At 66.7% G+C, this 27,923-nt stretch overlaps 2 protein-coding genes across 8 annotated transcripts; one reads left to right on the top strand and one right to left on the bottom strand.

Moving 5' to 3' along the window:
* The first annotated feature begins 1,850 nt into the window (after positions 1-1,850).
* LOC142824301 (N-acetyltransferase family 8 member 3-like) lies at positions 1,851-10,437 on the top strand. 2 transcript variants are annotated; one of them, XM_075916068.2, is made up of 2 exons: positions 1,851-2,103; positions 6,557-10,437. In XM_075916068.2, the coding sequence occupies exon 2, from the start codon at positions 9,219-9,221 to the stop codon at positions 10,227-10,229; it is 1,011 nt and encodes a 336-aa protein (XP_075772183.2). In that variant the 5' UTR covers positions 1,851-2,103; positions 6,557-9,218; the 3' UTR covers positions 10,230-10,437. The 2 variants fall into 2 exon arrangements, with proteins under 2 accessions (XP_075772183.2, XP_075772184.1); XM_075916069.2 differs by lacking the exon at positions 6,557-10,437 and adding an exon at positions 5,568-6,348 and having other exon boundaries at positions 1,945-2,103.
* Positions 10,438-10,587: 150 nt separating this feature from the next.
* Positions 10,588-27,538, bottom strand: PCED1A (PC-esterase domain containing 1A). 6 transcript variants are annotated; one of them, XM_075916071.2, is made up of 10 exons: positions 26,023-26,206; positions 22,688-22,790; positions 21,573-21,652; positions 20,499-20,731; positions 19,561-19,711; positions 16,898-17,144; positions 15,940-16,023; positions 15,272-15,469; positions 14,867-15,115; positions 11,260-11,391 (listed from the first exon to the last, which is right to left on the bottom strand). In XM_075916071.2, exons 1-9 carry the CDS (start codon positions 26,071-26,073, stop codon positions 14,904-14,906), a joined length of 1,359 nt encoding a protein of 452 aa, XP_075772186.2. In that variant the 5' UTR covers positions 26,074-26,206; the 3' UTR covers positions 11,260-11,391; positions 14,867-14,903. The 6 variants fall into 6 exon arrangements, with proteins under 6 accessions (XP_075772189.1, XP_075772185.1, XP_075772188.1 ...); XM_075916072.2 differs by having other exon boundaries at positions 11,270-11,391; positions 14,871-15,115; XM_075916074.2 differs by lacking the exons at positions 14,867-15,115; positions 26,023-26,206 and adding an exon at positions 27,309-27,538 and having other exon boundaries at positions 10,588-11,391.
* Positions 27,539-27,923: the final 385 nt, after the last annotated feature.

Here is a 27,923-nt window from a genome sequence, read left to right as displayed (position 1 = left end):
ACACAGACACAGGCATGCCCGCATGCACAGACGCACGCGCACACACACAGACAGATGCACAGAGACACACACACTGAGATGCACGCGCACACACAGAAAGATACACAGACAGACGCGCACACACACAGACACTGAGATGCATGCACACACACAGGCGCGCGCACACAGAGACACAGACACACACTGATGCGCGCGCACACACAAAGACACGCACACACATACACAGACACAGACACACAGAGAGAGATGCGCGCACGCACACACATACACACACAGAGATGCGTGCACACACACAGAGACGCGCGCGCACACAGACGCGCACACACAGATGCGTGCGCACACACACAAAGACACATACATACAGAGATGTGCGCACACACAGACCCGCACACACATACACACACACAGAGATGCGCGCACACACACAAAGATGCACAGACACACACATACACACACAGACACACGCGCGCACACACAAAGACATGCACAGACACACACATACACACACACAGAGATGCGCACACACACACACAGACACACGCACAGACACACACACACAGAGATGCGCCCACACACACACAGACACACGCACAGACACACAGACACACACAGATGCGCGCACACAGACACACGCACAGATACACATACACACACACAGAGATGCGCGCACACACACAAAGACACGCACAGCCAGACACACACACACACACACAGATGTGCGCACACACGCACAGACACACACATACACACACACAGAGATGCGCGCACACACAGACACACTCACTGACACACACATACACATGGGCGCGCACACACAAAGACGCACGCACAGACACACACACACGGAGATGCGCGTGCACACAGACACATACACAGACACACAGATGCGCTCGCACACACACAGACACACACATATACACACACAGGGATGCGCACAGACACACGCACAGACACACATACACACACACACACACACTGAGATGCGCGCGCGCGCACACAGACACACACACACTGAGATGCGCGCGCACACACAGACACACACTGAGATGCGCGCACACACACAGACATACGCACAGACACACACATACACACACACACAGAGATGCGCGCACACGCACAGACACACACACACAGAGATGCGCGCACACACACAGACGCACATACACACACACAGAGATGCGCGCACACACACAGACGCACATACACACACAGAGATGCGCGTGCACACACAGACACACGCACAGACACACACATACACACACAGAGATGCGCCCACACACACACAGACACACACACTGAGATGCACGCGCACACACACAGATACACACACACACACACAGAGATGCGTGCGCATACACAAAGACACACACACACACACACACTGAGATGCGCGCACACAGACACACACATACACACACAGAGATGCGCGCACACACAGATGCACACACAGACACACATACAGAGATGCGCGCACACACAAAGGCACGCACAGACACACACATACACACACACAGATGCGTGCGCATACACAGACACACATATACACACACACACACATACAGAGATGCGCGCGCACACAAAGGCACGCACAGACACACACATACACACACACAGATGCGTGCGCATACACAGACACACATATACACACACACACAGAGATGCACGTACACACAAAGACGCACACAGACACACAGACACAGAGATGCACGCACACACAAAGACGCACACAGACACACACATACACACACACACTGAGATGCGCGCGCAGACACACACACACACTGAGATGCGCACACACACAAAGGCATGCACAGACACACACACACACACACTGAGATGCGCGCACACAGACACACACACTGAGATGCGCGCACACAGACACACACACTGAGATGCGCGCACACACAGACACACACACACACACTGAGATGCGCGCACACACAGACACCCCCCCCAGCCCCCCACGCAGAGGACCTAGCGGGTGCGCGGTTCCCTTTCGCTTTCGCTGCCTGGCGAGGACGCGGACGGACGCGGGGCTGCAGCCGCGACGCGCACCCGCCCTCCTGGGCACCGACCGCCGCGGGCCTTGGCCCTGCGCTCCCGGTAAGTGCGGGCCGCGCGGGGTCCACGGGAGACCCAGCCCCCGGGTGCGGGCCGCGGGGTCCACGGGAGACCCAGCCCCCGGGTGCGGGCCGCGGGGTCCGGCTGGCTGACGCGGGCTTGGCCCGAAAGCGGCCCCTGGCTGCCCGGGCTCGGCGGCTGCATCCCGGCTGCCTGGCCGGGCGGGGGCCGGGCGGGGGCGGGGAGCAGGCGGGACCCAGGTCTCAGGGCGGGCGGGGCCGGGCGAGCAGCGACTCGGCTCCCCCCGCGGCGCAAGGCGGGGCCGGCGCTGCCCGAGGGCCGCTGGGGGCAGGGCACGGCCGGGCGGGAAGCGGGGGCGTTACTCATCAGCTGGAGGCAGGGCCACAGTAAAACTGGCCCCGAGCGCCTGCCCCGGCCCTGGCCGAGCTGGGCGAGCGAGGGGCCCGCGGAGGCGAAGGGTCGGGCACAGGCACCGCGCTCTGCCCCCGGCAGCCTCCAGCCGCTCCTGCGAGGCCGCCCGGAGCCCCGTGCCCGCTGGGAAGGCACCGGCTGCACAAGGGAGCAGGGGCCTCGGGGTCCCTTCCCATGAGCTGCCCTGCGCGTGGCGGCCCCGCACCCAGGGCGGCAGGTCTCTGCTCCGGGGCCTGCTGCGCCCTGGCTGCGCGGGGCTAATCGCGCAGAACCAGCGTGCCTGGGAGCTCATTTGCGTGTTCTTGCGCACGACTGGGCGATGGAGGTGTAGCCTTAGTGGGGGGGGGGGCTATAGCCTTAGTGGGGGGGCTGTAGCCTTAGTGGGGGGGGCTGTAGCCTTAGTGGGGGGAGGCGGGGGGGCTGTAGCATTAACCTGGAGGCTTTGGCGGCTGGTTAATCGACTGCGCTGCGGCGGCCCTAGTTCCCTTCTCTGGCCGCTGGGCAGGGAGCCTGGGTTGCCCCACTAGCCCTGGGACGCAGCTGCCCCATGACCAGGGCTGGATTACCCAAGAGGCAGACTAAGCACTTGCTTAGGGCACCAGCAAAGCAGGGGCACCAAAAAATAAATAAATATTTGACCGTCTAGTATTCTTTGTATTTTGAATTACGTATTCATAGACTCATAGACTTTAAGGTCAGAAGGGACCATTATGATCATCTAGTCTGACCCCCTGCACAGTGCAGGCCACAGAATCTCACCCACCCCTCCCAGAATAATCCTCTCACCTAGATCTCAGATATTGAAGCCTTCAAATACTTTGAAGGTCCCAAGATGCAGAGAATCCTCCAGCTGTGATCTGTGCCCCATGCTACAGAGGAAGGCGAAAAACCTCCAGGGCCTCTGCCAATCTACCCTGGAGGAAAATTCCTTCCCGACCCCAAATATGGCGATCAGCTAAACCCTGAGCATGTGGGCAAGACTCACCAGCCAGACACCCAGAAAGTTCTCTATAGCAACTCCTATCATCCCTCCATTGACCTATTTCCCACTGATAATGAATGGTCAATTAGTTACCAAGATCCTGTTATCTCATCAAACCATCCCCTTATCATCGAATCATAGAACTGGAAGAGACCCCAGAAGGTCAAGTCCAGCCCCCCTGCTCTAGGCAGGACCAATCCCAACTAAATCAACCCAGCCAGGGCTTTGTCAAGCCAAGACTAAAACACCTCTAGGGATGGAGACTCCACTACTTCCCTAGGGAACCCATCCCAGCGCTTCACCACCCTCCTAGGGAAAGAGTTTTTCCTAATCTCCAACCTGGACCTCTCCCACCACAACTTGAGACCATTGCTCCTTGTTCTGCATCTGTCACTACTGAGACCAGCCTCTCTCCAGCCTCTCTGGAACCTCCCTTCAGGAAGTTGAAGGCTGCTCTCAAATCCCCCCTCTCTTCGCTTCTGCAGACTGAACAGACCCAAGTCCCTCAGTCTCTCCTCATACGTCATATGCTCCAGCCCCCTAATCATTTTGGTCGCCCTCCGCTGGACCCTCTCCAATGAGTCCACATCCTTTCTGTAGTGGGGGGCCCAGAACTGGACACAATACTCCAGGTGTGGCCTCACCAAAGCCGAATAAAGGGGAACAATCACTTCTCTGGATCTGCTGGCAATGCTCCTCTTAATGCAGCCCAATATGCCATTAGCCTTCTTGGCTACAAGGGCGCCTGTTGACTCATCTCCAGCTTCTCATCCACTGTAACCCCCAGGGCCTTTTCTGCAGAACTACTACTTAACTGGCTGGTCCCCAGCTTGTAACTATGCTTGGGATTCTTCCGTCCCAAGTGCAGGACTCTACACTTGTCTTTGTTGAATCTCATGAGATTTCTAGTGGCCCAATCCTCCAATTTGTCTAAGTCACTCTGGACCCTATCTCTGCCCTTAAGCGTATCTACCACTCCCCCCAGCTTAGTGTCATATGGGGGGGCCCTAATCTTTTCAGTGCTTAGTGCCTCGAAAGGTCTTAATCTGGCCCTGTCCATGCCCCTGCCCCCCAGGCGTGAGGCAGGGGGTGGGGTGACTAGCAGGCTCCTGGGGAGAGGTGAGGTGGGGGTGAAGAGATGACAGAGCTGGGGGGGCGTGTTTGCCAGGCATCAGTAATGGGGGGGCAGTGCGGGTAGCTGGCAGGGCTGGGGAGGTTGCCGGGTGTCAGTGATGGGGGGCAGTGCCGCTGGGGGGCAAGACTGGGGGCGGTGCCACTGGGGGGGCAGGGCTGGGGGCAGTGCAGGGAGGACGGTGCCTCTGGGGGGCAGGGCTGGGGGCGGGCAGTATGGGGGGGCAGTGCAGGGAGGACGGTGCCTCTGGGGGGCAGGGCTGGGGGCGGGCAGTATGGGGGGCAGTGCAGGGGGTACGGTGCCTCTGGGGGGCAGGGCTGGGGGCGGGCAGTATGGGGGGCAGTGCAGGGGGTACGGTGCCTCTGGGGGGCAGGGCTGGGGGCGGGCAGTATGGGGGGCAGTGCAGGGGGTACGGCCTCTGGGGGGCAGGGCTGGGGGCGGGCTGGGGGGGCAGTGCAGGGGGTACGGTGCCTCTGGGGGGCAGGGCTGGGGGCGGGCAGTGCCACTGGGGGGCAGGGCTGGGGGCGGGCAGTATGGGGGGCAGTGCAGGGGGGACGGTGCCTCTGGGGGGCAGGGCTGGGGGCGGTGCGGGGGGCAGTGCCTCTGGGGGGCAGGGCTGGGGGCGGGCAGTATGGGGGGGCAGTGCAGGGGGGACGGTGCCTCTGGGGGGCAGGGCTGGGGGGGTGCGGGGGGGTGCGGGGGGCAGGGCTGGGGGTGGGCAGTATGGGGGGCAGTGCAGGGGGGACGGTGCCTCTGGGGGGCAGGGCTGGGGGCGGTGCGGGGGGCAGTGCCTCTGGGGGGCAGGGCTGGGGGCGGTGCCGCTAGCTGGCGGCGGGAGCCTGAGGCGCATCCGAGTGACTCGCTTTGGCCGTGGGCTGCTGCCGCGCCCCCCGGCGCCACGGGAAGCGCTGGCGCAGCGTCAGGGCCCCGGCTCTACCCGTGCTCTGTGCTCTGTCCTAGGGCCCCGGGCCGCCATGGCCCCGTACCGCATCCGGCCGTACGAGGACAGCGACTACGCGGCCGTGCGCACCCTGTTCACCCGCGGCATGAGGGAGCACGCTCCCACCAGCTACCGCCACCTGCTGAACAGCCCCCCGGCTCAGCTGTTCTTCCTGGGCCTCTTCCTGGCTGTGCTGGCGGCCTCCGGCTCCCTGCTGCTGGCCCTGGGGGCGCTGCTGCTGGCCCTGGCCGGGAGCTGGTGGCACCTCCACTCCCTCTGGGCCCAGTATGTCCAGCAGTCCCTGGCCAGCGACCTGCTGGACATCCGGAGGACCTACCTGGAGGCCGTGGACTCCTGCCTGTGGGTGGCGGAGGCTGACGGGACGGTGCTGGGCATGGTGGCCGCTGTCCCGCTGGAGAAGCCCAGCGAAGGGGGGACGGCGCTGGAGCTGAAGCGCATGTCGGTGGGGCAGGAGCACCGGGGCCGGGGCATCGCCAGGGCGCTCTGCGGCACGGTCCTGCGCTTTGCCCGGGAGCGCGGCTACGGCGCCGTGGTGCTCAGCACCTCCCTGGCCCAGCGCGCGGCCCAGCATCTGTACGAGAGCGTGGGCTTCCGGAAGCAGTCCGAGTACTTCCCATCCCGCCTGGCCCAGCTGCTGCGCTTCCCCGTCTTCTGCTACCGCTTTGAGCTGCCAGACTCTGACTGAGGCAGGGCCACGCCGGGCGCTTTGCCCGGGGCCTCGCTGCTGGTTTTGTCCCTTTGAGCCCCCTTCTCACTGAGGAATAAAGGGAGCAGAGAAGGCTGGTGTGTGACGCTGTCCTTGAGCGGCCCCGTTACCCACCCGTCCCCTGGACCTGCTGGGGCTGAACTGCCCCCGGGAGCTCAGCTGCTCTGGACCAGACTCGCCTGCACTCGCGCAGCAGTTCCAACGGAGGCCTGATCTCACACAGATCAGGCAGTCCTGGCAAGGAAACCTCCATTTGCAGTTTCACCCACTTAACTTTGACAGGTTCACATCTCCTGGCAGCCACTAAAATGGCCAGGCCTTGGCTCTTGGCCCTCACGAGCGTCAAGCAGCAGAGAGTTCCACAGGTAGGCTGCATGTTGCTTCCTGCGCTGGGTTTCCAGTGTCCCACCTTTCCATGGTGGCATGTTCTGGGACGGGGGGGACAGACGTGCTTGGCTTTCTTTGGCCTCTCCGCCTGAGCCACAGCCCAGGGCACATGGTAGGGTGAGAGCGCCTCCCATGGCGGCAGCGCAGTGCGGTCCGAGGGCCGTGTTCCCGGCACTAAGGGCGTGGCCACACGGCGGCTGGTCCCACGCCCGTGTCAGGGACCTGCCAGCTCGGACTGGACCTAGGAGGCGCCAGTGCACGGGGCCCTTGGCCGGGTACCTTGCCATTGCCGGCAGCTTCCTGCTGCCCAGAGCGGGTGAGCAGGCCCTGCCGCAGGCCACAGAGCAGTGCCTGGCTTCAACCCTGCCCTGGTGAGGCGGTTAGGGCACTGGCGCCACTCCCTGCTCTGCCACAGCCTGCCTGGGAGGCCCTGGGCCACTCACTTAGCCTGGTTGTACCTCAGGCCCTGCCCCCAGCAGAGAGCAGCCACATTAAAAGGTGGGAGGTGCCAGGGTGAGGGGACCCAGCAAAGGCTCCTGCAGAGACGCCCCGACCCTCGTGGGGGAGGGGTGGGGGGGAGTCGGTTCTGCCCACCCAGGGGCTGCCAAGTGGGGGGAGGGGGCAGCTGTGTTCAAACACCCACCTGGTGCCACAAGGGCCCAGGCTGGGATGGGGGCGGGGCAGCTGCACAAGCTTCCCTGTTTGCCCCTGCTGTCGAGCTCCCCCCCCCCCCAGACGTGGCAGCGCTGCCCCTCGACGCTCCTGCCTGTAGCCGGCCCCCCGCTTTCCGCGCCGGGCGGGGACTGCAGCTCTCGGTGCGTGGCCAGCCCCAGGGTCGGCGCCGCCCAACCTCCCACGTGGGGCCGAGCCGCCTGTCCCCACCCACCCCAGCAACCCCGAGAAGCGGTGGGCACCGCGTCACACCCCTGCACCGCGTCACACCCCTGCATGCTTCATCACACCCCTGCACCGCGTCACACCCCTTCCACTGCGTCACATACCCCCATACCGTGTCACACCCTTGCATCGCGTCACACCCCTTGCACCGCACCACATACCGCCATACCGCGTCACACCCCTTCCACTGCACCACATACCCCCATACCATGTCACACCCTTACACCGCGTCACACCCCTTGCACTGCACCACATACCCCCATACCGTGTCACACCCCTGCACTGCACCACATACCCCCATACCGTGTCACACCCTTGCACTGCACCACATACCCCCATACTGTGTCACACCCTTGCACTGCGTCACACCCCTTGCACCGCACCACATACCCCCATACCGTGTCACATCCTTGCATCGCGTCACACCTCTTGCACCGCACCACATACCTCCATACCGTGTCACACCCTTGCACTGCATCACATACCCCCATACCGTGTCACACCCCTTCCACTGCACCACATACCCCCATACCATGTCACACCCTTACACCGCGTCACACCCCTTGCACTGCACCACATACCCCCATACCGTGTCACACTCCTGCACTGCGTCACATACCCCCATACTGTGTCACACCCTTACACCGCGTCACACCCCTTGCACTGCACCACATACCCACATACCGTGTCACACCCTTGCACTGCGTCACATACCTCCATACCGCGTCACACCCCTTCCACTGCACCACATACCCCCATACCGTGTCACACCCCTGCACTGCGTCACATACCCCCATACTGTGTCACACCCTTGCACTGCGTCACACCCCCTCCACTGCACCACATACCCCCATACTGCGTCACACCCCTTGCACTGCACCACATACCCCCATACCATGTCACACCCTTACACCGCGTCACACCCCTTGCACTGCACCACATACCCCCATACCATGTCACACCCCTGCACTGCACCACATACCCCCATACCGTGTCACCCCCTTGCACCGCACCACATACCCCCATACCGTGTCACACCCTTGCACCGCGTCACATACCCCCATCCCGTGTCACACCCTTGCACTGCACCACATACCCCCATACCGTGTCACACCCCTTCCACTGCACCACATGCCCCCATACCATGTCACACCCTTACACCGTGTCACACCCCTGCACTGCACCACATAACCCCCATCCCGTGTCACACCCTTGCACCGCGTCACATACCCCCATCCCGTGTCACACCCTTGCACTGCGTCACATACCCCCATCCTGTGTCACACCCTTGCACTGCGTCACACTCCCACACACTGTGCTGCAACACACACACACACACACACACTGCAGGAGCCTGCGGAACTCACCGCCACCAGGTACCAGCCAAGCCAAACTCCCTCGCTAGTGCCTGATGCTGGACTTGCCCCCCCAGCCTGAGGTAGCCACTGGCCAGGGGGAGGAGCTCGGCCGGAGTCGCTTACAGCTTTTCCCAGGGGGTGGGGGCAGAGAACTCTAAGCTCCCCCCAGACCCTAGCGTGCCCAAAAAGGAGCCACCCTGGTGCCCGATTCTTCACGTGCCCCAGCAAGTGCAGGGCCGGGGCCTGGAGGAGCCAAGGGGGCCAGGCTGCCCCATCCCACATGCCCACCCACAGCCAGCACAATGACACCCCTCCATAGCCCTGCTACCCCCCAGCCCTGCACAACGCCACCCCGTCAGCCTCACCCACCTCTCCCTCGCAGCCTCGCCACCCCCCAGCTCTGCATGCCACCCCGTCAGCCTCACCCACCTCTCCCTCGCAGCCTCGCCACCCCCCAGCTCTGCACGCCACCCCGTCAGCCTCACCCACCTCTCCCTCGCAGCCTCGCCACCCCCCCAGCTCTGCACGCCACCCCGTCAGCCTCACCCACCTCTCCCTCGCAGCCTCGCCACCCCCCAGCTCTGCACGCCACCCCGTCAGCCTCACCCACCTCTCCCTCGCAGCCTCACCACCCCCCAGCTCTGCACGCCACCCCGTCAGCCTCACCCACCTCTCCCTCGCAGCCTCGCCACCCCGTCAGCCTCACCCACCTCTCCCTCGCAGCCTCGCCACCCCCCAGCTCTGCATGCCACCCCGTCAGCCTCACCCACCTCTCCCTCGCAGCCTCACCACCCCCCAGCTCTGCACGCCACCCCGTCAGCCTCACCCACCTCTCCCTCGCAGCCTCGCCACCCCCCAGCTCTGCACGCCACCCCGTCAGCCTCACCCACCTCTCCCTCGCAGCCTCGCCACCCCCCAGCCCTGCACACCACCCCGTCAGCCTCACCCACCTCTCCCTCGCAGCCTCGCCACCCCCCAGCTCTGCACGCCACCCCGTCAGCCTCACCCACCTCTCCCTCGCAGCCTCGCCACCCCCCAGCCCTGCACACCACCCCGTCAGCCTCACCCACCTCTCCCTCGCAGCCTCGCCACCCCCCAGCTCTGCACGCCACCCCGTCAGCGTCATCCACCTCTCCCTTGCAGCCTCACCACCCCCCAGCTCTGCACGACACCCTCCCCCACAGCCTCGCACAGTACCACCGAGCCCCCACACTACCCCCAGCTCCGCACACCGCCCCCCCCCCCCAGCGCACTGGCCGCTTGGCACACTTCCTGCCCGTGGTCTGCTCCACAGCAGGGAAAGGGCCTTGTGACAATGGTGGGGGTAGGGAGGGGCGCTTTGCTCACAGCCCACAGCAGCTATGGGGCAGAGCTGGGTCCAGCCCCACCCCCGGTCCCGGGGAGGCTGAAGAGCTACAGCAGCCCTGCGGGGAGCCGGCCCGAGCAAAGGGCCACTCCGCCTCCGTCGGGCACAACCAGCCCCCCACGGCCTCGGCTGGGTCTGGCCCCGGCCCCGTCAGCCCCCGGCCCAGCCTGCTGCCCAGGAGGCAGGCGCCACTAGCAGCCCCCCGGCAGGAAGGGCAGCGGGACACAGTCTCCCCTCGTTCACAGCTTTATTATTTACAGTGTCGAACAGCAGCTCCTGCTCCGCGCCGGCGGGCGGACGCCCCCAGGGACTCAGCTCCGGTGACCGCAGGCCTGGGGCCGCGAGCCGGGTGAGACTGGAGGTTACGTGCCCGGAGCTCCCCGGCTGGCGTAAAACACCCCCCGCCCCCAGGACCGCGGCGGCCGGGCCCCGAGCCTCCGAGGAGCCAGCCCTGTGGTGAGCAGGGGAGGCCCCGGCCAGCCCAGCGGGGCAAGCCCCCCCCTGCCACCCCCGGGCCCGAGGGGACGGCCACTCTCTGAGCTCGGCCCCGGCCCCACTGCCATGGCGTCCCCGCAGCCCACGCTGGGCTGGGGCTTCCCACCGAGCGAGGGCCCGATCCCGCCCAGCGCCTGCAGCCCCCCTGGGGCAAGGCCTGGCAGGGGGCCCCCACTTAAAATATGCTCCCCCCCATTAGCCCCATGCAGGGCTGGGACGGCCACCGGCTCAGGGCCCTGGCACCAGCCCAGCGGGCCAGGCAGACACGGTGCCCGAGGGAGGGACACGGCCCTTCCTCCTGCCAGCCCGCCCGCCCCTAAACCCCCCCGTCACAGCTCAGCCCCCGTCGCTCCCGGCTGGGGGGCCCTGGGTCTCCTCTCCTGCGCCGTGGGTCCCTCAGTAGCAGCGGTGGTGGGGCCAGTGGTAGGGGGGCCCGGACCTCCAGCTCACCGGCTGCCGCCTCATCACGAAGCCCTGTGAGCGCCAGCCCCGGCCCCCCCTGGGCGGGCTCCCGTGCTGGGGCAGGAGGGCGGGGGGAGGGTCTCCCGAGAAGCCGGCGAAGGGCCCGGGGCCAGGCGGCGCGCCCCACTCCGCTGGGAAGCCAGGGCCGGCGTCTAGGAAGAGAAGGGGGAGACGCGTCAATCCGGGGGGGTCCCCCAGCACAACGGGCACCTACACCAGGCACTCGGCCGCAGACCCTCACCCAGGGCAGGTCGGTGCCCCTGCTGCAGCCACGGGCCCGGCCACGCCGCGCCGGAGAGAGGCCGAGCGGATCCCTCCCGGCTGGCCTGCGGCGGGCTCGGGGTGTGCGCAGGAGGGATCGGACCTCGCCGGGAGGCAGGGCCCTGCGCTGAGCTAAGGCAAGGGGGGGCCTGGGGCCGGGGCCTTCCCCTGCAGCAAGGACGACTGGGGGCGGCAGAGGGGCTGCGTGGGGACTAAGCACCAGGCCGGCGGCCAACGGGCTGGCAGCAAGCGGAGCTGGGTGGGGCTGGACACGCCCCCCACAGACCCATAGCAGGGCCACGGCGGAGCGAGCGCACCCCAGAGTGGGGGGGTTACGCTGGGCCCAGGCGGAGCCGAGCTCCTGTGCTTGTGAAGCGGGGCCGGGCGTGAAGGGAAGGGGAAGAGCAGGAAACGTGGATAGAGCAGCAGGGGGCGGATGCGTCTCTACACTGTGTCCTGCTCAGTCTAGCTTGAGGCCCGGCAGTTCGGCCAGTAGCTGGCCCGGAGCGGCTGGGCCCTAGGCCTGGCTCGCCTTGGTCTCCTCCCCGGGGGGGGTGCGTCACCGCCGGCGCCTGGAGACAGAGCCCCGCTGTACCTCAGCCCTGGGCTCGGAGCCCGGCTGCATTTCCCACGTCCAGGGACTTCGAGCCCGTCCAGCGTAACCACGTTTTAAAATGGCTTTGGTCTCAGCACGCCCAGGGCCCTGCTATGGGCTGTGCAGCCTGCCCCGGGGCAAGAACCTTAGGGCCTGGGCTCGGTTCCACCGGCGAGCCTGCCCCCGCCATTGCCCCTCCTCAGAGCAGGCTCCACAGGGAGCAGCAGGATCCCACTGGTGGGAAGAGCGTCCATGCTCCAGACTCACTCACGTTTCTCCTGCCGCTCTCCATGCAGCCAGCTCTGGGGTGCAGCGTGGCAGCGCCCTGGAACGTGCGCACAAAGCTCAGGCCGGGGCGTGCCGTATCAGCACACAGCAGGGCAGGGCGCCGGGTGGGGGTGGGAGCTCAGGCCGGGGCGTGCCGTATCAGCACACAGCAGGGCAGGGCGCCGGGGGGGGGGGGTGGAAGCTCAGGCCAGGGCGTGCCGCACCAGCACACAGCGGGGCAGGGCACCGGGGGTGGAAGCGAATGGGGCTTTACTCTACAGGAGCTGGGCCAGGAGCCCCGGACACTTCTGCGCGCGAGAGGGGGAGGCAGAGTCTGAGAGCCGAGCACTGGACCTGCCCCCGGCCCTTCCTCCCCCTGGGCTCTGGGGCAGGGGCCCAGGGGGGACAGGCTGGCCCCAGGAGCAGTTAGCGTCTCTGTCCAGGGTCAGTCTGCGAGCACCTCTCTAGTCATGGGCAGAGGGGGGAGGTAAGAGGCAGGCGGGGGGGGCAGCGGCTGACAGCTTGCTGGAACCACACCCACGGATGCCCCACGCCCAGCCTCTGGCCCTGCCCCCTTTGCAGCGCCCCAAAGGGTCAGTCTGAGCAGTGCCACTGGCCATGGGACGGGAACCGGCGGTTCATGGAAGAGCCGAGGAACCTCGTGGATTCCTGGCGGTTACTCGACTGGGGCCGGGCAGCCCCTCTGCACCCCGTGTCTGCAGGGGATCCCTCTGGGGCGGGGCCACAGCCAGCACGCTCCAGCCCCACGGCCACGGAGGCCCCTGCCACCTCTGTATCAAAGCAGCAGTGCGGGGGCCAGGCGGGAGCTGGTCTACGAGGGGAGCCAGTTTCAAAACAGCTGACCTCACAGACGGCTGCCTGGCCCCACGCTGGTACCCCTGATACAGACACAGCAGCGCCAGGTGGCGGGGGGGGTCTGCGGGCCAGGCTGCTCCAGCACGTACTGGCAAGGGGGGGACGTGCGCGTAGGCTACAGCATTAACCGACAGGCTTTGCGTCTCGACCCCGCGCTCACGTCGCTACTCCGCACTGAAACAGGCGAACCCGGCCCCCGGAGGCCACGAACGCAGAGTCTCTGCTCCGGCCGGGTCCAGCAGAGAGTTCGGATTCAAGCAACTCTCGAAAGCGCCGATTTCCGAGGAGGAGGGAGAGCGAGATGCCCTCCCGCCAGCCAGTGCTACGGACGTGGGACTGGAGCAGGGCCAGACGATAGGTTTTAACAGGGCCACTCCCAGATTTGGTAAGTGGCCAAGGGCCATGCGTCTGTGGAGGGGGCGCGGGGTCTGGGACGGCAGGTGGGGCGGACAAGGGAGCTTGGGGTACGGGACTGGGGTGCAGGAGGGAGTGTGCGGTCAGAGTGAGGGGGCTGGGATCTGGGACAGGGCTTTGGGGTCGGGGTCCAGGAGGGGTTGGGGGTGCAGGGCCGGATTCTGGCCTGGAGGGGTTGGGGGTGCACAACCGGATTCTGGCCTGGAGGGGTTGGGGGTGCAGGGCCTGGGAGCTGCGACCTGGAGGTGGGGAGGGTACAGTGGAGTCGATTAACCAATAAGCAAAAGCGTACAGGTTACTGCTATCGGCTACGCCATTTCCCTTCCTCCCGACCGGCACGGTGTTTAGCAGGCTGGCCAGCAGCCCGACTCAGTTCTGGCTCCTGCCTACCCCGCTGCGGCTCTGCGCTCAGTGTGTTAGGGGCCAGGCGGACAGGCAGCCCGGCTCCGTTCCAGCTTGCGGGTCCAGGAACTCAGACCCCCCCCCCCCCCCCAGGGGCTGCTGCCCCCCCACACTGCTGCCTGTATCAGAGGTACCAGCACAGGGCGACAAGCAGCCGGTCTGCAAGTGGTTTTTAAACTCCTGCCCGGCCCCCTGCGCTGCTGCCGGCCCCGCCTCCGGGGGCTCTAGAATAGTCGACTAACCAATAAGAATTCATCAGGTAACTCGGCTGGTCAGTTACCCGAGATTTCACATCCTTAGTGCAGGGGCTTTGGGTGGCCTGGGGCAGATAACTGGGGGGGGGGGATGCCAAAGGCAGGCTCGTGCTGGGAGGCGCTTACCTAGGCAGCTCCCAGCCAGCAGCCCTGCAGGAACCCGAGAGGCTCCCTGCCTGTCCCCTGCACTGGCTGCTCCAGGGGGCTCGGCTCCAGCACAGGGACGGGAAAGGGAGGGAGAAAAGAGGCTTCACTCTGCCCCTGCCGCCAGCAGAATTTTTCAGCTCCTATTGGCTGGACACTGGCCAATGGGAGCTGAGGGATTTTGCGAGGGGGCGGGGACAGTGCACAAAGTCTCCCCCTCCCTCCCCAGCATCCAGAGCAATCAGCAGCCAGCTGTTTAAAGCAGCCTGAGCTGCTGTGTAGCAGGGGTGCTGGCCAGGTGGCCGCAGGCCGGATCCAGGGGCTTGGAGGGCCACATCTGGCCTGCTAGTGCCTCTTGCCCTCCTGATTTAGACCCTCTCTAACCTCTGGAGCAGCCCTGCAGCCATTACGTACCTACCAGGGCCAGCCACTAAGCTCTTGCCAAGTCATGTCATGTGGCGGAGAGTTCCACAGGCCCATCGCGTTCCATTTCGTTACGCATGCCCCTGGCTCGAGGGCCTGGCTGCAGCAGGGCGTGAGGGAGCCAGGCTAGAGCCAGGAAGGTGGCGGAGGAGCAGGGCATAGAGGTGGCAGCAGTAGGAACGGAGAGGAAGGAGCGGGTTGTGCACAGATCAGAGAAGACAGGCCCAGTTGAGCAGCCACCTGCAGAGGAGGAGCAGAGAGAGGGGGGTCCGTGCAAGACCGGACAGAAACGCGGAGAGAAACAGAGGCAGGAAGTCGACAGCGCCAGCGGCCACCCCAAGTGAGAATCCCCCAGGGCCAGGAGCATGGGGGGGGGCAGCAGGAGCGTGGACCTACCCTCCATGCTGAAGCTGGGGCAGTCCTCAAAGCTGATGTACCCGGAGAGGGGTGCCCCAGGCCCCGCCTGGTTGGGGAGGAAGGGGGAGTCTTCCTGGAAAACCGGGTCCTTGGAGGGGCAGCGGAAGTCGGAGGGGGGCGGCAGGCAGGCGCTGGGCCGGGGCGTCCAGGCCAGGCAGCTGCTGTCCCACGCGGGCCCTGCAGAGCCAGGAGTTACTGAGCGCGGAGCCTGCCAGGACACGGCAGCGGGGCCGGGCGGCGCGTGTCACACGGGATCCACGTGGGTCAGCTCACCGCCCTCTGCTGCTGCACCCGCAGCTCAGCCATAGGGCCCCGCGCCGCCGCCCCCGGGGCTCCCTCCCATGCACCCGCCTGGGGGCGGGGCCTGTGGGGGCCACGCCCTCGCCAGCCACGCATTGGCCCTGGGCGCCCCTTGCTGGTTCTCGGCAGCAGCGACCCAACTGGAGCCATGGTGCAGCACCATGGAGCTGGGGGAGGAGGCTACTGCCAGCCACGCCCCCCTGCTCGGCAGCGTGGGGAAGCCAGCCCCCCGGGAGAGGAGACCGAAGCCGGCCGGGGGCTGCCCCCAAGTGGAAAGGGTCCCTTTCCCAGCCACCTCCCCCACACGGTCAGCCAACCCCCGCCCCACCCACCACCAGGAAGCTTACCCTGGGGGTGGAGCGGAGCAGCCTGAGGCCCCGGGCGTGGGGTGGCCTGTGAGCCCCACTCCAGGGAGTTTGCCCCAAAGCAACCTGAAGGAGGGGAAGAGGGAATCCATCAACAGCAGGGCCACCCCCCTCTGCCCATGTCCCGCCCGCGCACACACCGCCCGGTGGCATGGCTCCCCCGTGCCCCCCCCCCGCAGCACACCCCACCCACGTTCCCCCCAGCACGCACCGCCCCACCCCCCCACATTCCCCCCCAGCACGCATCATCCCACCCAATCTCCCCCTCCATGGCATGGCCCCCCCCCACGTTCCCCCTGCAGCACACATCGCCCCATCTCCCCCATGTCATGGCCCCCCGCAGCACACTGCCCCGCCCACGTCCCCCCCAGAGCACACACCGCACTGCCCAATCTCCCCCCCACGTCACGCACCGCCCAACCGAATCTACCCCCCGCCGCATGGCCCCCCGCCTATGTCCCCCTCTGCAGCATGCACCGCCCTGCCCAATCTCCCCCCTCCCCCGGGCATGGCCCCCCTCACAGCATGCACTGCCCCGCTCAACTCCCCCCCCCTCAGCATGGCCCCCCCCACCGCAGCACACACCACCCCACCCAATCCCCCCCCCCCCGCGGCATGCCCCTCTGCCCACATCATGCCCCACCTCCCAAGGCATGGCCCCCTGCCCACACCCTCCTGCAGCAGGCCCCCCCCCCCAACCTCCCCCCCAGCGATTAGTCAGATCACAGCCGTTCAGCACCCCTAGCCAGCTCCCTGCCCTGCTCAGCCGCCAGCGGACGTTAGCCGGGCTCTGCCACAGCAGCTTCCCTGCGTCCAGCGACTCCCCTCTGGCCAGGGGCAAGCGCCGCCCCCAGGGGACGAGCCCCGTCCAGTCCTGCGCGGTGCTCCCAGTGTGCCCATCACCCCTGGCGTCTGGGCACCACCAGCCCCTCCCGCTCACCGTCCCGGGGCCCCTTCTCCGGGACCTCCACGCCCCAGGCGTCGGCCACGTGGGCCAGCAGCAGGTGGCTGATCCTGCGGTGGGCGGCCTGGTCCCAGTGGATGCCGTCCTTGCTGCGGTGGCGGGCGGCGAAGCGGAACTGGTAGTGCAGGTCCAGCACGTCGAAGTGGTGGCTGCTGGCCAGCACCGCCCCGTAGAAGTTGCCTTCGATCACGTCCTGGCGCAGCTCCTGGCCTCGGTGCTGCAGCTGGAGGCAGAGACAGGGGCCGTGGGGCACATGGACTGGGTGGGGCACGCGCTGGTGACCAGACCTCATGAGGGCACCACGCTCGTGGCAGTGGTGCACGACGGCGTCTACCCCGGGGCATTCCTGGGGGTGCAGGGCTCCTCTGCCAATAGCCACAGGCAAAGGCAGGGCCCACCAATGCCAGTTGACGTGCTAGGCCCCAGCTCAGGGCTAGCCCCCCCCCCCCCCAACCTGCTGCAGAACAGGAGGGGCCAGGCCAGCTGGGGGCTTTCCCTGCCTGGACGTTTCAGCGCCACCCCCTTGGGTCCTTGGTGCTCACCTGTCCGTGCAGGCTCAGGCTCGGGCATGCAGGGAGGGAAGCTGGTTTCACAGCAGGGCCAGGTAGCCAGTGACCAGGAGAATGGCAGCAGTTCCCATGACTTGATCACAGTTACAAGAGGCAGGCAGAATAATCCGGCCCTTGGTGGGGTCTCATAGGGCCAATGTCAGTGAAAACAATCACGAGACAAATCAACTGGGAGGAAGAATTTAAGCAGGAGAATGCGAATGATCACTGGGGGGGATTGTTTAAGGATTGGATGTCCCAAAAGCCAGACTGGAGGAAGAAGGCTGGTTTAAAAAAAAAAAATGCACAATCTGCTTTAGAGTGGAAGTGAAGATGGCTAGAAAGCAACGTAAAAGATGGAAGATAGGGGAAATGAATAACAATGAATATAAATCAGATGACAAAAAAAATGTAGAAAATTGATAAGGGAAGCCAAAGGACGCAATGAGAAATCTATGGGCAGCAGAGTTAAGAACAGTAAAAAGATTTTAAAATATATCAGGAACAAAAAGAATCTTAACAATGGCATTGGTGCATTATTAGATGGAAATGATACAATTATCAATAGTAATGCAGAGAAGATGAATATCTTCAATAATCATTTCTATCCTGTATGTAGGGAGAGGAAGGGAAGATGATCTGGTCTCATTATACAATGATAACACTTCTCACTCCACTATCGCTGGAGAATGTGAAACGGAAGCAAATAAAATTAGACATCTTGAAATCAGCAGCTCTGGATAACTTGTGTTCAAGAGTTTTAAAGGAACCGGCTGGGGCACTTGCTGCACCATTACATGTTGGATTATAATAAGTCTTGTAATACTGGGGACGTTGCAGAAGAAAAATAACATCTTGCTAATATTTTAAAAGGTTAAATACAATGACCCAGAGAATTCTGTGCCTGTCCGTCTGACCAACGCCAGGCAAGATACTGGAGCGTCCGTGTCAGATGAATGAATGAAACGGTGCATAATGCAGCTGAGCATAGTACACCACGTCCGCGTGACCAGTTCAGACACCACGCTTCATCGGTCAAGGCAACGGAACTGATGAACACAGGTTTGACGCCACACAAAATGGGCCACTTACTAAACAGGGCACAGGCTCCCCATGTGTGTGTTTCATGTGGCTACATTTCAAAGTCCGCAGGCTGTAGTTACAGGGTGGGGGTCCCTTCCCTGGAAGGCAGGGACCCTGAAAACCACCGGGGGATGTTGCGAAATTGGAGGGGTCAGAGAAGAGCCATGAGACGCAAAGGGCTAGAAACCTGCCCGAGAGCAACAGGGAAGGTAAACAGCCCCTGGAACCAGTCCCCAAGGCGGGGGGGCTCTCCAGCACAGGGTTTGGAAGTCAGGCCTGGCTGTTTCGCTGGCATGTGCTCGGGGAACGGGCGGGGGCCGGTCCCGGCTGGGCTGGCAGGTCAGACCAGGATCGGGACGGCCCCGGCTGGCCTGGAACCGAGCTGTTCCGTTAGAAATAAGACAGGAGTCGGATCACTCGGTTCCCTGCTCTGTTCGCGCCCCCGGGGGCCCCCGGCATTGGCTACTGGGCGGGATGGAGCTGGGGTCTGGCCCGGCCTGGCCGTGCTTATCCAGTGGGCACAGTCCGGCGACCGGCCGCGGGACAAGCTGCCAAGGGGGCGGCGGATTCTCCATCTCCCGACGTCGGCCCGCTCTGCCTGGCGACCCGGACACATGTGGCTGGGCTCAGCGCAGGGGAATTTCTCCAGCCTGGGCCAGGCCGGAGGCCATTCTAGAGGGTCCCACGTCCCAGGACCCCTGGCTCGGGGACAGAGGAGGCGGCGGCTCCCCAGAGCGGATGAGGCCTGTTTCCATCCAGGCCTGTCGGGTCAGAGCAGAGGCCCCTCAGCACTCTGGGGAAGGGGGGGGGGGGGTTCAGGTTGGAGCTGGGAACCCCGGGGGCCTGTCCCAGGAGGGTGCCTGGGTGGGCTGTGTGCTGAGGGGGGGGGGGGGTGCTGGAGAGCGGGGCGGCCCAGGGCCTGGCCCCTGGCAGACGGGGAGCAGAGACCGGCCTGCCCCGGGCTCAGCGCGTCCCCCAGCCCCGGGGCGAAGCCACGGTTTGCTTTACCTCGGGGATGAGGAAGCCCCCGACGACTCTGTGGCCCACCGGCATGGTCATGTTCCACACCAGGAGGCAGGCGTGGGGCAGCACCTTGTCCAGCCGGTTGAAAGCCTTCTCCAGGTTCAGCCGGTACTGCTTCATGGACAGGGGGCCGTACCTGCAGCGGACGGCGGAGCAGACGGACGTCACGGCCGCAGGATGGACACGGGGCAGGGTCCACGGCCCCCCGGAGAATCGGCTCTGGGCAAAGCCAGGAGCCTGCCAACCAGCCCCTTTGCAGGAACGGCTCCTGCCCATTTCCACCGGCCTGGCGGGCGGCTCTGCCCCGAGGCGCCAGCCACAGCCCCGGCAGGGACGGGAGGTTGCCCGACCTTCCCCAGCGCGAGGCGGGGAGTTTGTAGGGCAAGGGGCAGCGACTGGACCCACTGCCTGGCCAGCGCCACGACATGCCAGCAACCCCGGGAGTGGTGCCCGCTCGCCGCTCTGAGCCCACCCGCCGGCTAGGCTCCCTCCTGTGGGCAGCCCCGTGGCTGCCAGGTTTGCAGAGCCTGGTGGGCCGAGCCAGCACCTCCAGGCCGTGCCCCGGCTGGGGCGCCCCGAGCACCACACACGGCCGGCAGCGAGGCAGAGCCCGGCGGGTCGGCAGCGGAGCTCTGTCCGGGGGCAGGCCCCTTGCGCTGACGGGGCAGATGAGCTGAGTCAGGAGGCAATTTTCACCCCCACTGCACTGGGACCCCTCTGGCCCAAGGTCCCTTTTCTGCCTGGCCTCCTCCCACAACACCGGGGGGAGGGGGGGAAGAGAAGGACCCAGCTGCCATGTGCTGCCCTCTGCCGGACAGACGCAGAACTGCTGCTCCGTGTCTCATGAGCCCTGTACTGCCAGCAGATCCCCCTTGGGCGGCAGCAGCCCTGGGACGGCGGTTCCCAGCGGGGGGGGGGGGTACCTGCTCACGTCCCACAGGCAGGAGTTAATGACGAGGACGTCGGGCTGGGGCCCAGCCTGGAAGTCGGCCAGGATGCTCTCCATGTAGTCGGAGTAGATGCGGGTGACGAAGTAGAAGCGCACCAGGTGGTGGTCCGTGCGGTACTGCCGCACCTCCTTGTAGTGGGTGCCGTTGGTCAGCTCGCCCCGCACGCCGCCCTCCACCAGGCAGTCGTTCTCAAAGCTCAGCTCCCCCTGGCCGAGACGGGACCCAACGCTGACACGGCCTCGCGCCTGCACGGCACCAGCCCCTCCCACCGCGGGATCCAGGTGCAATCGGTACCCACAGGGACGCCGGGTTCTGCCCAGTGCTGGCTGCACCCCTCCCGCCCCGCCCACTGGGTGGCACCAGGTTCACCAGGCACTGTCCAGCGTGCGAGCCACTTGCACACACTAGTGCAAGCAGGGACCGCTGCTGGTGGGCTGGGGAGGCACAGCCAGGACTCGGCTGCGGTTCCCGGTAGAGTCCTGTGGCTCCACTTCCGCCCGTCTCCAGCTCTACCCACAGGGCAGCGCTGCCCTCTAGCGGCCGTTCTCTGGCTAACACCTGGTCAGACAACCTTAGCCTACCCAGCTGCCTGCCAGCTGCCCTCTCGGGAGCTAGCGAGTGACCCACGCTGCAGACCTGACCCGGGGCACGGAGCCAGCCAGGCCAAGGACCGGGAGTGCACCCCAGAGAGCCTGTGCACCCCTCTGCCCCCCCCAATGCCCATCCCCGCAGTGCCCGGCCAGGCAGCTCCCCGCCTTGGCACATCACCACTTTCACCTGCCCCCTGGGCGCAGCAAGTCCTGAGGGTGCTACACAAACACCAGCCAGCAGGGGGCCACACCTGGGTTCCAGCGTCCCCCCCGCCCGGCCCCGAGCCCCCGCTGCCTCCGCCGCGGTCAGGCCCCCGAGCGCCCGGCGGGCTCTGCACAGGCCAGGCTACGGCCGCCAGACCCGCCCCGCGCCCACACCCAGCCGGCCTCAGCGGGCCACATGCCGGAGGGCAGGGCCCGGCTGTGGGTCAGCCCCAGGGGATTCCCAGCACCGTACCTTGGCTTTCAGCTGGGCCTGGCTGAGGAGACGGTCCTTCTGCAGCAGCAGCACCAGGTCCTTGTAGACGGATCGCTGGACTGCAGGGACATGGAGACAGGTGGCCCAGGGCCGGCCCCCAGCCGCTGGGACGCGAACTAGTCCCACGACCAGCCCAGGTCTCACTTGGGGAGGGGGCAGTTAGGGGCCCTGCTCAGCATGTCTGCAAAGCCAGGAACCAGATGGGCCAGCAGCCATGGGGCGAGGGGGCTGTGCTGCGTGGCTATGGGGGGGCAGGGCAGCTGTGCTGCGTGGCTATGGGGGGACAGGGCAGCTGTGCTGCGTGGCTATGGGGGGGCAGGGCAGGTGTGCTGCGTGGCTATGGGGGGGCAGGGCAGGTGTGCTGCGTGGCTATGGGGGGGCAGGCGTGCTGCGTGGCTATGGGGGGGCGGGGCAGGCGTGCTGCGTGGCTATGGGGGGGGCAGGGCAGCTGTGCTGCGTGGCTATGGGGGGGCAGGGCAGCTGTGCTGCGTGGCTATGGGGGGGCAGGGCAGCTGTGCTGCATGGCTATGGGGGAGCAGGGCAGCTGTGCTGCGTGGCTATGGGGGGGCAGGGCAGCTGTGCTGCGTGGCTATGGGGGGGCAGGGCAGCTGTGCTGCGTGGCTATGGGGGGGCAGGGCAGGCTGCTGCGTGGCTATGGGGGGACAGGGCAGCTGTGCTGCGTGGCTATGGGGGGGCAGGGCAGGTGTGCTGCGTGGCTATGGGGGGGCAGGGCAGGCGTGCTGCGTGGCTATGGGGGGGCAGGGCAGGCGTGCTGCGTGGCTATGGGGGGGCAGGGCAGCTGTGCTGCGTGGCTATGGGGGGGCAGGGCAGCTGTGCTGCGTGGCTATGGGGGGGCGGGCCAGCTGTGCTGCGTGGCTATGGGGGGGCAGGCGTGCTGCGTGGCTATGGGGGGGCAGGGCAGCTGTGCTGCGTGGCTATGGGGGGGCAGGGCAGCTGTGCTGCGTGGCTATGGGGGGGCAGGGCAGCTGTGCTGCGTGGCTATGGGGGGGCAGGCGTGCTGCGTGGCTATCAAGAGGCCAGGGAGCCACCCTCCCTCCCCCCCAGGGCCCCGGCGTCCCCCGTTGCTGACTCACTGGAGTCCCCCATGATCACCACAAACTTGTTGTGCAGCAGCTGCTGGACTTCTCGCGTTAAGAACGTGGCCATGGCTCCGGCAGCTCCCCCGCCAGCACAGCCCTGCCGGAGAGAGGGGAGAGACTCAGGCCGGCCTCCTCCTCCACCTGCGCCAGGCACCGCGCCCGCCCGGAGAAACACGCACGCTGCTGGTGCGCTGCGCCACCGCCAGCAGGAATGCCACGGAGCCACGGGCAGGGCCAGCCCAGGGACCCCCATGGAGCTGCTAGCCACGGGCAGGGAAGGCCCAGGGCCCTCCCCAACCCCCCCGGAGCTGCCAGCCACGGGCAGGACTGGCCCAGGGACCTCCGTGGAGCTGCCAGCTATGGACACGGACGGCCCAAGGACACCCCCCCACGGGCAGGGCCGGTGTCGAGTCAGGGTGCGTGTAGTGGGGACAAGTGTCCCGTCACGTTTCTCCTCAAGGCCGCTGTGCTCGTGCCTAGGGAGACGGCTGGAATCCGCCCACATACTTTGCCCGGGGGCCAAGCGAGCAGGGCCGGTGCCAGGGAACGGTGCTGCACAGGCCCGGTGCAGCAGCACGGCGGGAGGGGAGGGGCAGGGCAGCAGGCTGAGGCCAGGGGCCCAGACGCCGCCGTGCAGCTGACTTTGGGAAGGATGTTTGAAGCGAGATAAGAAGCTGGCACGCCCAGGGCCGGAGGCCGGAACCCGGAAGGGCGGGGGCGAAAGCGCAGAGCCCAGGGCACCAGGACACATCGCCCCTTATCTGCAGGGCAGCTCTGCGGGCTGGGGAGGACACGGCCCGAGCTCAGATTCACAGCCCCCGCCCGAGCCAGCTGCCGATTTGCCAGGCAACCCCAACTGCGGCCACACAAAGCAAGTTTGCTCACGACGCCGAGCCCCACAAAGGGAAACTGAGGCGCGATCCATGCCTGGCATGGCTCAGCCCCCGCTGCTGGGGGTGCCCAGGCTGCTGCTCCCACCTCCAGGAGACAGGTGGGCGGAAGGACGGGCAAGCCTCCATCCCAGCCCCCGCCCCACAATCCCCTGCCCCGAACTCCCTCCCGCACCAGCCTCCATCCCAGCCCCCGCCCCACAATCCCCTACCCCGAACTCCCTCCCGCACCAGCCTCCATCCCAGCCCCCGCCCCACAATCCCCCCCCGAAATCCCTCCCGCACCAGCCTCCGTCCCAGACCCCGCCCCCCAATCCTCCCCCCGAAATCCCTCCCGCACCAGCCTCCATCCCAGCCCCTGCCCCACAATCCTCCCCCCGAACTCCCTCCCGCACCAGCCTCCGTCCCAGACCCCGCCCCCCAATCCTCCCCCCGAAATCCCTCCCGCACCAGCCTCCATCCCAGCCCCTGCCCCACAATCCTCCCCCCGAACTCCCTCCCGCACCAGCCTCCATCCCAGACCCCGCCCCCCAATCCTCCCCCCGAACTCCCTCCCGCACCAGCCTCCGTCCCAGACCCCGCCCCCCAATCCTCCCCCCGAAATCCCTCCCGCACCAGCCTCCATCCCAGCCCCCCGCCCCCCAATCCCCCCCTCCCCCCCCCGAACTCCCTCCCGCACCAGCCTCCATCCCAGCCCCCGCCCCACAATTCCCTACCCCGAACTCCCTCCCGCACCAGCCTCCACCCCAGACCCCGCCCCCAATCCCCCCCCCCGAACTCCCTCCCTCACCAGCCTCCACCCCAGACCCCGCCCCCCAATGCTCCCACCCCCGAACTCCCTCCCGCACCAGCCTCCACCCCAGACCCCGCCCCCAATCCTCCCCCCCCCCGAACTCCCTCCCTCACCAGCCTCCACCCCAGACCCCGCCCCCCAATCCTCCCCCCCCCCGAACTCCCTCCCTCACCAGCCTCCACCCCAGACCCCGCCCCCCAATCCTCCCCCCCGCCCCCCCCCCCCCGAACTCCCTCCCTCACCAGCCTCCATCCCAGACCCCGCCCCCAATCCTCCCCCCCCCCCCCCCGAACTCCCTCCCGCACCAGCCTCCACCCCAGACCCCGCCCCCCATCCTCTCCCCGAACTCCCTCCCGCACCAGCCTCCACCCCAGACCCCGCCCCCCAATCCTCCCCCCCCCATCCCAGCCCCACCGTCTCGGTCCATACCGCGGTAGAGCGCGGCCCTCGGTCACTGAACTGGGCCAGCCCGAGTTACTGCCCCCCCGGCCGGAGGGGCTGGGCCGGGCCGTGGGGCGGGGCGGGGCGGGGGCTCCGATGTCCCTGCAGCCCGGGGGGGCCCTTGGGGCGCAGGCTCCAGCTGCCCGCGAACCGTCGGCGCCCCCGGCCCGTTCCCGATGCGGGGCTGGGATTGGAGCAGGTGCGCCCGGGGGGGGATTTAAAGAGACAAACCCCTGACACCCCCCCCCCGGCGCGCCCCGCACAGCCCCGCGTGCCCCCGGGGGGCACCAGCCGCGCTCGCTGCCCGGCTCCAGTGGGGGGGTCAGAGCAGCCCCCCGCGGAAGGGCCGGACGAACCGGGCACTCGCCGCCCGGCCAGCCACGTGGGGCGATGCGGGGAGCGGGGCAAAGCCGGGCTGGCTGCACCCGCCGGTCGCTCCCGGCTCCGGGCAGCGAGCGAGCCCCGCCCCCTCGGGGGCAGCCCCCCGGCCCGCAGCGTGCCCGCCCCGGGGGTGCCCTACCTGCCCCGGGGCGCCCGGCCGGGCAGCCCGCCAGGCTCTGCCCTCCGCCGCTTCCTCCTCGGCTGCCGGCGCCTGGCTGGGCTCCCTCCCCGCCGTGCCCCGCGGGGGCAGACAGCCCAGCTGGGGGGGTTGGCCGGCAGGGGGCGGGGGCAGAGGTCAGCGGGGAGACCCTCCCCCTCCCCCGCCTGCCCGCCTGCAGGGAGGGGAGACTGGAGCAGGAGCCGGGACCAGCTGGCAGGGGGGGACTGGCCCATGGGTGCTGGATCTTGGGGCCCAGCCCAGCAGTGGCTCTCAGCTCCCCCATGCCTGGCGCACAGTGGTCAGGGCCCCCGGGCCAGCGTGTGGAGACATGGGCTGCGCTAGGCCTGAGCCCCCCACCCCAGGGTCCAGCCCAGGGGAGTCAGGAGCCAGGACGCGGAAGCACAGAAAGGAGGCACCGACCTCTGCTCCAGCCCCCCCCCCCCCGTACTGAGCCCCTGGAGGCAGGGTCCAGCCAAGGGGAGTTAGGAGCCAGGACGGGGCAGCACGGAGAGGAGGCACCGACCTCTGCACCATCCCCCTCCCCCCCCGTACTAGCGGGCTCAAGAAGGGGAAGGCCCCAGGCCTCCCCGGAGCAGAGCCCTCCAGGGGAAATATGCCCCATGTGGCCATGCTCTCCCCCTCCCGCAGCCCCTTGTGACGCTACCTGAGGTGGGGCACTGAAGAGAGATGGAGACTCCCAGAGCCCCCGTCCCATGCCACGCTCTGGCCCTGCGTTTCTTGGCTGGGGTTCAGCACAGGAGCCTTGTCAGAGCCTTCAGCTACCACCCATGAGCCCCGGGGCGACCCAAGATGAGCCGACCTGCCTTAGCAAACAAACCCACTTGTCCAAAGCCCCCTACTAGGCAGAGAGGGGCATAAACCGCCCCCCCCCCCCCGCCTGCTCCTATTGTTCGGGAGAGCGGGGGTGTGACGAGAGCCTCCCCTGCTGCCAAGGCTGGCTAGCTGGGAAGTGGACAGACCTCAAGGCCACCCAAAAATAAACCCAGATAGGAGCCGCTGGGTCTGCAGGGAGCGCCCAGGCCGGGGGAGACGCACAGACACGCAGGCGCCTCGCTGCGCTGTAACCGGGTCCCCACCGGGGGACAGTTCTCAGGGCCCCACAATCAACCCCCTTCCAGGGCAGCAGGCAGACTTGCTAGAGAGTGTCCTGTGCCACCGGCCCAGAGTGGTGCTAGAACGTGGGGTAACCGCCCCCCAGGAGCCCTGCCTGAGCGAGATAAGCCAGCAGAGAGTTTTGCTGCTGTCACAGCCTAGTGCTCCGGAGCCTCCCTTCCAGCCACAGGAAATGCCTCCAGGCGCCTCCCTGGGTGCAGCCTGCCCTGCTCGCTGCCTGGCCCGCGGTGCGTTCTGCCGCCTGGGCTGCCCTGCACGGCAGTGCCCGGCCCCAGCACCGCCTTGGCACTAGTGAGATGCTAGGGCCCTGGCCTGCGTCCCTGCCACGAACCTGCCCCCGCTGCCCACAAGGAGCAAAGATCCAGCTGCTGCGCCTAGCTCTGGGGAGTGCTGAGGCGTAGGAGGCTGCTGCTCCATGCAGGACCCCGCGGGAGGGAGGGGATACACCGGCCCAGGCTGCAGATTGAGGAATGTGTGGGAGAGGCCCCATGTTACACGTCCGTCCTGGGCCCAAGGAAATCTGCTTGGCCCCAGTCCCACCGCTCAGAGGGACGGTGGCGGGGCTCCCCGTGGGGTGTGGGTGTCACTTGCTGTGGCACAGGGCCTAGACTGTAAGGCCAGGAGGGACCACCACGGTCTAGTTGGAGCCCTGCCCGTCGCAGGCCACTGCCCGACCCCCCCCGTAACAGACCCCCCACCCCCCGTAACAGACCCCCCCCATAACAGACCCCCCACCCCCCATAACAGACCCCCCCACCCCCCGTAACAGACCCCCACCCCCCGTAACAGACCCCCCCCCCCGTAACAGACCCCCACCTGTGGCTGCCTCACTGTCGACTCAAGTCATCCGTCCCGGTGAGAGCGAATCCGCCGCCCAGAGCGGCTCTGCCTGCTGGTGCCCGGCCCCGTGCTGCACGCCCCAGGGGCTCTGTGGCACCGACCCTGCCGCGACCCACCAGGCAGACCCCTGGGAAAGAGCCCTTGGCAGGGCCCCCGAGCCCTCCCCAGCTGGCGTCGTGCCTCCAGCCCTGGAGAGATTTGCTGCCAGCAGCCGCAGATCCGCCCTTGCCATGGGACGCAGCCTCATCCTACTGCCCCCACCACTGGGGCACCCAGGTCAGTGGTGGCTTGGGGGAGGGGTGGGCAGGGGTGGAAGCTTGGAAGAGGGGCGGAGCAGAGATGGGAAGAAGTGGGGGGTTGGGAGTTGGAGGGGAGGGCGGAGTGGAGGGGTGGAGCGGGGGGGGGGGGTTCGAGCCTCCCTCCCCCCCCCAGCCAGAGCAGGAGTCAGTGCCTAGACCTGGATCCTTAAGGATGATGCTGAACAAAACCAGCCCCAGGACTGATCCGTGGGGCACCCGCCTACCGACCGGCAGCCGCTGCTCAGCGCCCGCCGGTCCAGCCGGCTCCTCTCGGCCTCACAGCCCGCTTAGC

The sequence above is a fragment of the Pelodiscus sinensis genome, chromosome 4, assembly GCF_052426305.1.
Source record: "Pelodiscus sinensis isolate ZL-2025 chromosome 4, ASM5242630v1, whole genome shotgun sequence".
In the NCBI taxonomy this organism is placed as follows: domain Eukaryota; kingdom Metazoa; phylum Chordata; order Testudines; family Trionychidae; genus Pelodiscus; species Pelodiscus sinensis.
The sequence above is the reverse complement of the archived record's forward strand: the minus strand, read 5'-3'. Positions and strand labels throughout refer to the sequence as shown.

Coding starts and splice junctions, on each gene's coding strand:
- LOC142824301 (XM_075916068.2), top strand. CDS start 9,219: ATGACACCCCTCCATAGCCCTGCTACCCCCCAGCCCTGCACAACGCCA.
- PCED1A (XM_075916070.2), bottom strand. CDS start 26,073: ATGGGACGGGGGCTCTGGGAGTCTCCATCTCTCTTCAGTGCCCCACCT. Junction 21,653..22,687: donor GGTGATCATGGGGGACTCCA/GTGAGTCAGCAA, acceptor ATGTCCCTGCAG/TCCAGCGATCCGTCTACAAG. Junction 20,732..21,572: donor AGGCCCAGCTGAAAGCCAAG/GTACGGTGCTGG, acceptor CGTCTCGGCCAG/GGGGAGCTGAGCTTTGAGAA.